Here is a 12955-nt window from a genome sequence, read left to right on the forward strand (position 1 = left end):
AGGAGAAAACCACAAATCCCTGATAATAAAGTACATGGCCTATGGGAAAGTTGTCCTTGCCCCTTGGCATAATTTACTTACCCAGTTGCCAATTTGATATTTACATGGTATTAGTGAACTCAATTTTAAAGCAGCTATAACTTTCTCATTGCTTGTCCGATTTTTTTCAAACTTTCACCATTCTGTTAAATTTATTTTTCTCCTTCCCAACATAACATTTTATGGCCAAGGCTGGATTCTCCTTTAAATTGCCTTAATGAAACACATTTAAACAAAAACATAAATAATGATAAGTACAAATGGATTAATTTCTCTTATGTACATGTATGTGACAATCTACAAGTACTGAGTTGCCAATTTGATATTGCATAGTCATGATCTTGTTTTTCAAATGTCCATAAAATACTTATTGCCTGATTTCTTTCAAACTTTCAACATTACTGAATTCCCCGTACATGTAAACTGTGTGGAAAAATATATAGCTGTACGTCCAATGAACCAAATGCATGGAATGTTGATAGGAATGTGTTGTATTAATATGATGTCTAAGTATGTGTAAATTATGTAGGCCTATAGTGTAGAAAAAGAAATAATAGAAATGGGATAGCTATTTTTTATAAGAAAAAGGGAGGACTCGGGGCAAGCTCAGAGTGGGGGGGGGGAGAAAGAGAGAGTGGGGGGGGGGGGGAGAAAGAGAGAGTGGGGAGGAAGAAGAAAGAGAGAGTGGGGGGGGGGGAGAAGAGAGAAACGGGCAGAGGGAGAAAAGAGAGGGAGAGCACTAGTTATGAAAAGAGAAAAGTAGAGAGAGAGGGCAGATAATCGAATAAAAGAGATGAAGCAAGAACAAGTAAGGTATAGAGAGGAATGCAAACAAACTTGGTAAGATAAGAAGAGAGAAAGAGACAGACAGACAGAAACAGAAGGAACAGGGGAGTCAGAGAGTGGAAAAAGAAGACATATAAACACACATACACAGGCCAATGGCCCGAATTCACAAAGGTGGTTTTGAAAACCCACGGTTGAGCGCATGGTTTATGCAGATTTCCTCTATAAGTTACGCTTATGTGACCGTGTATATCAGATACGCTTTTTTATTCATGTTCATGTGTCCACTGTTCAAAAAGTGGAATCATGAAAAACAGTCAACTCATGAATAAAATTGCATGGGTAACCATGGTAATAGGCGTCAATTTGGCGCACTGTAACAAAAGCGCGCATTAGCATTGGACATCTCTTATACACTCGCCCGATACGCGCTAAATAAAGCGTAATTCATACAGGAAATCTGCAAAAACCATGGATTCAACCGTGGGTTTTCAAAACCACCTTTGTGAATTAAGGCCAGTGTATCCCAGCAATCAACATCCAATGAAATCTCCAGAAAAAAAAACAAATGCAGAATATATTTTTAAGACTGTATAAATGTATAATCGGAGAGCGAATGGCAAGGAAAAAGGAATAGGAGGGGTTAGCACATAAATGTATAAAACACACATAACACACAGTCAAACATACACTACTGAAAATATTCCATAATATCCATCAATGTGGGGGTGGGGCGTGTACGAACATCTGGATGTATGATACATGTATCCATGTGAACAAATCAAAATATTGAGACCAACTCCCATTGGTTTGACTTTTAAAAAATCTGAGCTAGAAGGTCACACTTGTCACCTGTGTCTGTGATATGTTACAAAAATGAAGCCCAGAAAAAATTGCATTCGAAAATAATTATTTAGTGCTTCAAAAATTGAAATATAAAGTGACCAGAAACACCATCTTAATTTCATCCCATACACTTATGTGTACTATTTAGGTGTCTATAAGACGCCTATTTACAAAATCGGGGTTTGCCTTGTAGTTTTAGTTTTTCATTCTCAATAATGGTTGTTTTCAGGGTTTATTAGTTCTAATACATGCACTTGTACACATGTTTCATCTTGGTTTGAGAATTTTTTAAATCAGCTGCTCACAAAGTTAAACAATACCTTTAATGAGTGTTATAGAAATATATATAATTACCATCCAAACCCATTCTAAGGACCCCACCCCAACCCTTTTTCGAAGCAGGATGTTTGGTAATAGGTAGCTTTTTTAATTAAGAGCCTGACTAACAAGTTGGGAGTTATTCCTAATCACAAATTATACTATAAGACATTTTTTTGGGGGGGGTGGTGTGTGCGCTATATAAATTCATGCTATCATTATTACTATTAATCACTATTATTACAAACTTACAATGTTTATCCCGATATAAAATCTGAATCCGAATATGGCATAATGACAAAGTATCTTCAATCCTCAATAATGTATTCCAAGAATATGACAAATATTCTTGAAATTTTTAATCAAATTTGACTTCCTGTCAGCTTAATGTAAAATTAATAAGTAGGATTTTTAAAGAGGAATTGAGTAGAATTAACCAATGAAATGTAGGAAATAATGATTCAGTGACAATAAATATGCTCAAATTCTTACTAATTTCAGTCCTGAATGGATTTGATAATAACACAAACCAGGTTTATAAATAAATGCTTGTTAGATGTTAGTAGTAAATAATGAATGGAAATGAACCAGTCAAAATGACATAAAGTTGAGATTTTAAATACAAATCCACCAATTTTATTATAAAAATAATTCTTTACAATGATTTCATGATTTGTAACAAGCATACAGTCGATGGTACCTGATTTGTTTTGCCTTGTGACGAGACCCGGGGGCCCTACATTATTGGGAATTGAACAAAGGATGCAAGTATTTAGCATACACAACATAGATCTTTTTTTAACAGTGCACCTCAAAATAAGCCAGTTCGTAGTTCCTTTCTGCGCATGATCAAAAGATTCTACGCATGATCAGAAGAAGGTCATTTGTACTAAAGTGACATGGTGCTTTAAAATCTAATGAGATAAGCACCAACTTTGATGTCTTGATTATTCATATATTCTTTTGAATTGTCGTTTTCATTTACATCCACAAAAAACAACAATGCTTCCACGAACGACTGGTATTTCACAGTTTGTCAAGTACATTGTGCAACATGCTAAGATATGCATTCAAAGTAGGAATGCAACAAATACCTCCATTAAGTGTTCATTGGTGTGCTATTCTAGTCACCTGGTCTATTCAATTTCTTCATCCTGCTATGTAAGGCAAGCTTACGTAATATCTTGCTTTGAAATCTGCCTATCATGATGAAAGAAATGAAAGGTCATTTGACCAAAATTGCCCATGAAGTAACTACGAACTGGTCTATTACATAAAATCAAGCAGCAGAAGTACAGTATACAAAAGAGATGAAGAGATACAAAGAGAAAAGGTGAAAATAAGCAGGCATGTCTGTCATAATTCCATATTGATTTAGTGTAATAATGATAATTCAATAAAAAGATACAGTAACTTGATGGAGAGGAAAGTCTCTATGCATATGGACATATTAATGTATTTTCAACTGTTACTTTGTACGTCCTCAAAAGAGTGAGCTGATGATGTTGCTCATTCAATTTTCCTTAATACATGTCTTCATTAAACAACCTGGCTTTCATATATTGATGCAATAATTACATCATATTATTCAAGATGGTTATATGATACAAGTACATTATAAAGATGCTCAAATCTACAATGTACATGTATTTAATATACCGAGGAAAAAAAACACCTTAATAATTGTCAATTAAATGAAAAGACTAATCAAAAGACAAAAATCTTAGGTTCTGAAAGAGAACTCCACACCCTCCCAAAATAATAGTTTGATACATATAAACACTGACATTTCTAGGTGTTCACCACTTACCTCTGCAACAGTCAAACACCAGTGTTTCTCAGCAAATTATACATTACTTTGGCACATATCAAATTTGACATGAACATGTACACCTATGAATCAGAGCGCAGAATATCTCCTAATCTATTTCAATGGTATAAAATTATGTCAGAGAAAAATCATCTTTCATGACATAGAAAATGGTGTTCATGACAAGGACTTCCATTAAACTGACAATTTTTAAGATGTAAAGTTTTTTTTCCTCAATCATTCAGTGTATCGCTTTTATTTTTCCATGGACATGCAAGAACCAATATTAATAGACCAAACAAGAAAATGCATTAATTGATAAGTAAAACACACATCTGACTAATAGAGTCAAGGACTGAGTTGTTTGAATAATTACAATTGTATATTACAAAAATAGTGTCGACTATACTGTGCAAGGGTAAAAAAATACTTGATTATCTTGGATATAGCTTCTTTGAAATTTAAAATCTAGGATAATTTTAGTTCGAGTGCGCACTTGTCAGTATTGGTGACTGATAAGAAAATGTGTTATTTAAATGTACATACATCAGACCTTCATTTTTGAGGAGCGCGATCGCGCCGGCGCTCCTACCGCGCTCCTTAAAAAGAATAAGGAGAGCAAAAAATCGCGCTCCTCAAAAAAAAAAAAAAAAAAAAAAATTGAAAAAAAATTCCTAAAATTTCACATTTCACATCTTCAAATCCATGAAATAGCCTTCTTTTTTCCATAATTCCTTGAAATTACTTTGATTTAGTTGAAATCTATCAGAAAAATGAAGAATATTCATCTCTTTCCCGACTCTGATTTTAATTTAATCTCGGTAAATATTGCAGTCCCATGTAGTCCCATATGTAGATTTTCATGGCAACACCATGGAAGTCTACATGTGGGACTACAATATTTACCGAGGTGAGTTCAAATCAGAGTCGGGAAAGTGGTGAATATTCTTCATTTTTCTGATAGTTTTCAACTAAATCAAAGTAATTTCAAGGAATTATAGAAAAAAGAAGGCCATTTCATGGATTTAAAGATGTAAAATGTGAAATTTTAGCAATTTTTTTTTCAATTTTTTTTTTTTTAGCAGGAGCGTGTACGACATCTTGTAAACGTATTGACATGACCCAGGCCTAGTTTCACCACAGATTAATTAATAGCTAACACAGCTTTTGCATATATACAATGTTAAGAAAAATCTACAATTTATCATACATGTATTGTAATGAATTGATTTGAGCTCCTCACGGAGAGCGATTCTGAGGAGCTCAATTGAGCTCCTCAAAAAAATAAGGAGAGCGATTTATTGAGCTCCACGAAATTATAAACGTGAAGGCCTGATACATGTACACATATCAAATAACTTCCATTATATCATAATACTGTAGACCTTCATTTTTAGTAGTGCAATTGCGCCGGTGCTCCTACCGCGCTCCTAAAAAAAGAATAAGGAGAACAAAAAATCGCGCTCCTAAAAAAAAAGCCTTCACAAAATGTTGCTGAAATTTCACATTTCACATCTTTATATTCACGAAATAGGCATCTGTTTTTTAAACTCTGTAAATATTGTAGTCCCATATGTAGATTTTCATGGCAACACCATGGAAGTCTACATGTGGGACTACAATATTTACCTAGTGTAAATTCAAATCAGAGTCGGGAAAGAGGGGAATATTCTTTATTTTTCTGATAGTTTTCAACTAAATCAAAATAATTTCAAGGAATTATGGAAAATAGATGGCCATTTCATGGATTTAAAGATGTAAAATGTGAAATTTTAGCAATTTTTTTTTTACAGTATTTTTTTTTATATTCACGAAGCAGGAGCGTGATATTTTGTAAACGTATTGACCCAAGCCTATAAAGTTTCACCACAGATTAATTAATAGCTACATGTACACAGCTATTGCATATACGATGTTAAGAAAAATCTACAATTTATCATACATGTATTGTATTCAATTGATTTGAGCTTCTCAAGGAGAGCGATTCTGAGGAGCTCAATTGAGCTCCTCAAAAAATAAGGAGAGCGATTTATTGAGCTCCACGAAATTATAAACGTGAAGGACTGATACTGTCAATATATTGTAAACTGATTATTTGTTCATAAAAGTCATTCTGTAATCTGATAATTCTTTTCCGAGAGAAAAAAAAATAGTCCAGTGTTCTTATTTAAATAGCAGGAACTTCTGGCTCAGGCAGAAATGCTATAATGCATGATATGCACAATAGCATGAAGCACGTCTAAGCAATTACACAAGACATCATACTGCTCACAATGGACAATTTCATTCTTTCACGAGTGGTCAAAACAGTACTTCGTCATCTAAAATGTATCAGGCATATTTTTTGGTGTCCAACAGGGAACTGCATTATCACCTCGTGGTAAAAATTACATGTAATACTTCTGATATAAATTATAGTACATGTATATGTCATTTAATGTTATAATATGTCATGCAGATTGCTGCATTTGGCAATATATATGAACATCATCTGAAAAATGTCATGTGGAAAAGTTCATGAAAAAGGATATTAAGAAAAAAAAACATTTTGAAACCCAAGCAACAACATGTAAGAACAGGTCATTCACTAGAGCTATGTCGGCCCTACACACAGCCTCTTGGAAATAAAACATTAAAACGTAAATGGAATTACAAGTTTAGGACTTGAAAAGATCATAAGTACAAAGCAGTGGCCACAGGGAACTGCAATAAAATGAAATGATTTGAGGACAGTACCCTGAAGCCAATAAACATTCTCATACCAATACTGAAGATTGCCTTCAGTCCCACTAATACACTATTTTGTAACCTAATCTACTCTAATATACCAGAACTATCACAAAACCACACATTACATATACCTGATGTTGGCCATGCTCTGTGAGAGTTCAAGCTCCTCGGCCGACCTTTGACCTTGGGTCAACTCTTGGCGTTGCAGCATCGTGAGACAGTCTTCTAAGCATTCCATAGTGGCTTGGGAAGTTGCTTTCAATAATAAACAATCCTGAAAAGGCAACAAAAAAGAGAGAGAGGAAATAATAATACTCTAGGGTATTTTTATAGCACACATATCCACCTCGTAAGGTGCTCAAGGCACTAGGGTATTTGTATAGCGCACATATTCACTTTGTTAGGTGCTTCTATATTACACATGATGAGCAAGTCTACAGATTTTTGCTCTCACAGCTTATTGAGGAATTACTTCCTATCGATACCCATTAACCTCACCTGGGTTGGGTGCAGCACAATGAGGATCTATTTCTTGTTAAAGGAAAGTACCCCGTGGCTGGGATTTTAGCCCAGAACCTCAGATGTTATAACGTACACTTTACCAACCATATATATTTACCGCGTATATAGAAAAATGTCCAAAACTGATGCCTCAATTTTTCACAGTGCATCAAAGTGACACCTGTTGCCATGGTTGAGTACACTATTTTATTAAGAATTCTTCTGTTTTTAATTAATAAGTCCACTGTTCAAAACGGTGGACTCGGGAATATACCAGCATATTTAACCATGGCAACAGACGTCAATTTGGTGCCCCCTGACAAAAGCGCGCATCAGTATTGGGCATTTTTCAATAATTAAACGTAATGGGTTCAAACAATGTTTTTCAAAACCACCTTAATAAATTAGGACCATAGGGTTTTAGCTATAATCTAAAACAGGTTTAATGCAGAAATCATACTCACATGGTCTAAGCTGTTAATACCTGGTCCTGTGGTTGGTAATGACTAAAAAAATGAGAAAGAGACAATAAAACAATAATCATAATACCTATACATGCGTTATACATGTAAGAGCACTTTATCAGAAGTCTCTATAAAAGCACACTACAATACTGAAGCTTTATTACACTGGCTTTCGTAGAGCAGACATTTTTAAATAGATTAAGTGTTAAACAAAAATATTCATCAGTTATTTTCTCTAACTTATTTGCTCTGAGCAATATGCAAGAGTTTACAGTAAAAATAATAATAATGATAATATGCATTTATATAGCATTTAATACAAATATTTCTGAGTGCTGCATACTATTACCCCGGCTTTAGCACGGCTACCCTGATCGGGCGCATGAGCATTCAAGGAAATGCTTCCTACCAGGTACTACACCTGGGTGGAGAGTGGCAAGGCGTTTCAAAGGACGCGAGTGCTGAGGTGGACCTTGTGGTTCAAAGTCCGGAGACTTATCCACTGAGCCACAACACCTCTACAGTAGCCTATAACAATTACTGACTGTTTCAAGAAATGCTCCCTTAAAGGGATCGTTTAACTTTGTGAGAAGCTGATTTAAAAAATTCTCAAACTAAGATGAAATATGTTTATGAGTTTATGTATTTGTTCCAAGAAACCCTAGAAATCATCTTTATTTCGGATGAAAAGTTGTTAGTATGTGGGAATATGTGATTATATTGGATCGCGTCTACTAGACGATTTTTCAAATCACTGAGACTTCGCCAATTTGAAATAAATTGTACGACTCCCTCTGCCGTTGAGATCGTACAAGTATTAACGGCTACGCAAGCGAGAACTGTCAATCAACCAACAGCGAATAGTGGGGGGGGGGGGGGGGAGGGCCTCTACGGCCGGTGTCGGCGGCTGCACTGAGAATTGTAAACATTACATGCAGCGCATGTTCCGCTGGCCCGTGCCGTGTAATGTAGCGCCTTGCCGGTTCTTGGGTGTCGAAGCAGAGAAATTCACTTTCAAAGAGAAACAGAATCTGAGCGCAATACAAGATACGTACAGACCCGTTTAGATAAGAAAAATTGCGGACTTACTGATTCCTCGCCGGGATGATAGTAACGTGGCAAATTTGGGTCGATGTATTACTTGAAGATAAATCTAAAGTGTAGCATAAGAATATGTGCGATCCAAAACATATCATACATGTACTTGCGAATGGAATAAGGACATGTGGTCTCTCGAGCTCTGTGTAGTATGTCGTGAACTGAGGGGAGGATCCGGGGCCGGGGGAGAATGCCTTCATCCCATGCATGAACGTTTCATAGTTGATGTGGGTATGCAAATTACTTGGTATTACGTAAGACTCTTCTCATATCGCTCGAAAAATGAACATAATGCAGGACATAATGTTTTCATTTCTAATGCATGTGCAGTCATATGATTATAATATTTCATATATTTAAGACTGAGCTCTGATGGGCCGAGCACAACTGGTCGGTCAAGGAGGGGAGGGGGGGGGGGGCAAATCCGACTTGCACCCCCTTTTTGAGAGTAGTAATCAAAACTTGTGAGGTAAATATGCCATACATTTTTCCCACGTGTGCACCACCCACCCCCCCACCCCTTGAACGGGAGGTCCTTTCCTCTTCTTTTTTTGCTTGACAAATTTTTGGCGAAATACCTTTTAGATGAAAACCTTTTTATTTTTTTTGCCGTGTCAAAATTTTCTCAGGAAATGGTGCCCCCTCCCTTTAGAAAGTCCTGGATCCACCCCTGCACAACATAAAGCTGTTTATCTCCCCCTCCAACACATAACTGCACACAGCCAAACAACCAATGTAATGTGATTCCTAAAGAGTTGGTAAAAAGAGTTCGTGCAGTATAATATATATATATATATATAAAGGTATATCTTGGGCATAAAAAGGACATAAAAATAATTGCATTCTGCGGCCGGCGGCGAAAGTATAAAAATATTAGATTCTGGATTGGCAGCGTTGAAGCATAATCTTCCGCCGCCAGTGCCAGAATGTATATTTTTAGGTCCTTCGGGGATGGTAAGAAATATTTCCATCCACGTTTCACATCAGCAGATACAATACTTATTATCATTTAGGAGGGATGTCCCATGCAACTAAAGTCTGATTTTTTAAGTACATCGTAGCTTTATTTTTATAATCATGGACCTACTATGGCCTAAATTAATGATGCGAGCGCGAAGCGCAAGTTAATGTTCACTCTTATATTTCGATTTGAAAGGAAATAAAGGAGCGCGAACTGTTTTATGTACATGTACATCTTAAACGGGTCATTCTACTCTTGGTAATCAAGCAGGGTATGGATATCTTAAACATTTTGATTTATGTTCTCGCGTATAACATTGTTTAAAATTTTGGCATGAATCATAGAGTGCAATTAAACATTATGATTCAACCCACACACACACCAAATTATCCATATCCAACTATTACGATAAAATAAAAATTAGCAAGATCGAGGATTGTCATATTGTAAGCATATTGCTTTTAAAAAAATGACTGAAAGCCGAGATTCAAACTTACTATTTAATTTGCATTGATTATACAACAGAATGGTGCGAGCGCGGAGCACGATTCACAAGTTGAAAATAGTTAATATTTTGACATGAAGAGCTGAATCGGGTCATTCTAAAATACGGTCTTATGGTAAGTGTAAAGATTATACGCTAAGCGAGCTGAAATTTGCTGAACATTGGATAAACTGTTCTGTAATATTGCATATTTTCCTAAATAATGATAAGAGCGCATGTAGAACGCAAGCTGATTTTTTTTTTTATATATTCGCGATTGAATTTTTTTGTATAATGATTTCTATTTTTCTTTTTTTTCAAATCGTTCCTCTCCTTATTTCATTCACATTTATTCTTCTTCTTCTTATATCCTTTCTTATTGATCCTCTCTGTTTCCCCTTGCTCTATATAGGCATAGGTAGAAAAGCCCAAGAAACTCCAGAATCCTGAGACGTCAAGATGGTATTTTGTACCAAAAAATATGAAGTCATGCACCAACCTAAAAATATCAATTCAATCGGATTTTTTAAAAAAATGTCGAAAGACACATAGTGTTCGGCGACAGGGCATATAAAGTTAAAGAATAAAATAAAGAAATGCTAGTAAACGCAGAGAGTTGAGTTTTAAAAGTTCCTCGATCTTATATTCAAACCCTATATTTTTATTTCAATAGCATTTTCGTGAAATTCCTTATATAAAATTGCATTATAAAGGGTTATACATGTATAAAGCTATTCCCGGGATGCACGGTTTCAAATCTCCCGAAATTTTCGGAATTTCGGGAGATTTGACCTTTTCCAGGAAGGGTTCTGAATGAAACAAATCAAGGAAATTTCGGGAAATCCGAAGATTACAAGTAAACAATAATTAAACATAGCAACTATCAACATTCATGTTATATTTTTTTAAATTGTTTGCTGAAAATTTTCTGTTCGCGCTAACGGATTTCGTAATTATGTTGATCTTTCAAAAAAGGGCATGAATAAACGGGTTTTAAGTCCTTAATTTTGTTTCGGCTGGCTACATTATTTGAACGATTTTTTTTTAAATATCAAACTAGAAATTCCAGGAAATGTCTATAAATTCGAGAAGTTTGTTTTGGATCTGTGGAAACACCGATGCACATGACCCTGGGAAGCGGTGGTGCTAAATCACCTCCAAGATTTATATGGGGGTACAATGCTATAATGTACTGGTTTGATCCAAACACCTTCATTTCGGAGGGGATTTTTTTTAATATATTTTTGATTGTATGATTATTTTGCTTTAAATTTTAATTGTTTTCCTTTGTCAAAACTGCTAGTTTGGTATCATTAGTAAATCGTAATATTCAACTTTTTCTTATTTTATTTCCATATTTATTCTTTCTTTTTTTTTTCTTTCCCTCTTCCTTTTTAAGGGGGAACTGCACCACTTATTTAAATTCAGGAGGGCGTCCCCCCCCTCGCTTCCATTTATCGATACCTTTCCCATTCCCTTCGTTGGTCTGCAAATCTAATTTCTACGTCAAAGTGTACACTATTATACAACACATGAAAGAGAGAAAATTGGGAGAGATACGTAAAATGAAAGGACAAAAACGATAGTGTGACGTGGTTGAATTCTCTAATTATTCACAAAGTGCAACCCTGGACATGGAGGAATGGGGGGGGGGGGGGTCTGAACATGTCGTGATTTTTGAAATCTTGAAATGAATATCATTACATCATTATGGGATATAAACAGGGGGAAAAGACACACAAGAACATAGCAGACATTTTCGTTTCTAAAATCAAAATGTGCTTTGTTTTTTCTCCTTCTTCAATTTCTTGTCTTGTCCGAGGTTGGAGGTTGGTTGCCAGCGACCCCCTCTCTTCACGCCAACACATTTACACACTGACGAAGCGGATCGGAGAGATGAAATCGTATATCTCCAGAATGGTCGATGAAAAAATTAAAATTATTGAAAGGGGTAGCGGGAACGGAACGCTACAGATTAAGCCAACCCGCGGCCCCCTGAAAAAAAAATGGAGACGAGGGAATTGGAAGGGGCAAGTAGCGTATTTGTTCTAAATAATGATAATGATAGTAATAAAATAATATCAGATTTATATAACACACGTGTCCATCTTGTTAGGTGCTCAAGGTGCCAATGTATCATTTTACTGCTTGATTCGTGTGATCAAAACGAACATACCTATAATCCTTTATTTGAGCCCCTCGCCCGCGCAAACGAAAAACACTCTACGAACTTCCACAACCATGCAATAGAGAGAGAGAGAGGGGGGGAGGGAGTGGTGTTTATTTTCAAAAGTGATTAATTTTATTTCTTTATTCATTTATAGTTTTGCTTACGAGCTACACTCCATCGTAAATGTTCAAAATGTTTGTCGGTATAGCCCTTGATTCTACAAACGTATACTACCGGTACCGACGTCAGACGACCATGAGTCTTGGAAGTGTTCGACACTCTCAGTCACATTTTCTTTCGCCATACCAAGGCCCAAGGGGCATTACCAGCTTTCTCAGTTTTGGCATTATTCATTATTCATTTCATTTATTTATCTGTTATATATTGGAGGGCTTGACGTACTACTAAGGATCGAAGTTCTAATACAGTCTTATCTTACCATATCTCATAAGGTCTAAATATATCACATTTCAGCTCATTTTATTGTATACTTTTTATTTAGAACTGAGAGTTGAATATTCTGGGCAGTTATTGTAGTCATGAACAAGATGCGTATCTATGATTCATGCATGCGAGCGCGAAACACAGAAGTAATTTTTTAACATACTCACCTACAAAAGTATCCATTTTGCAGTGACTCATGAATAAATATGTCATACAAATCTCACCAATCAATAAAATGCGAGCGCGAGTTGTACATTTTAAAAACCTCGGACATAAAAATGTATATTCGAATCACATTTTCAAC

At 35.7% G+C, this 12955-nt stretch overlaps 1 protein-coding gene across 1 annotated transcript in view; it reads right to left on the reverse strand.

Annotated features, from left to right (window-relative positions):
• LOC121417173 (oxysterol-binding protein-related protein 11-like) overlaps positions 1–12955 on the reverse strand; it is a 41986-nt gene that overhangs the window by 13538 nt on the left and 15493 nt on the right. Inside the window, 3 exon segments of the mRNA XM_041610768.1 lie at positions 2690–2725; positions 6661–6803; positions 7495–7536. Of these exon segments, the coding sequence (XP_041466702.1) occupies positions 2690–2725; positions 6661–6803; positions 7495–7536 (221 nt within the window).

Source organism: Lytechinus variegatus, chromosome 6 (genome assembly GCF_018143015.1).
Source record: "Lytechinus variegatus isolate NC3 chromosome 6, Lvar_3.0, whole genome shotgun sequence".
Classification (NCBI taxonomy): domain Eukaryota; kingdom Metazoa; phylum Echinodermata; class Echinoidea; order Temnopleuroida; family Toxopneustidae; genus Lytechinus; species Lytechinus variegatus.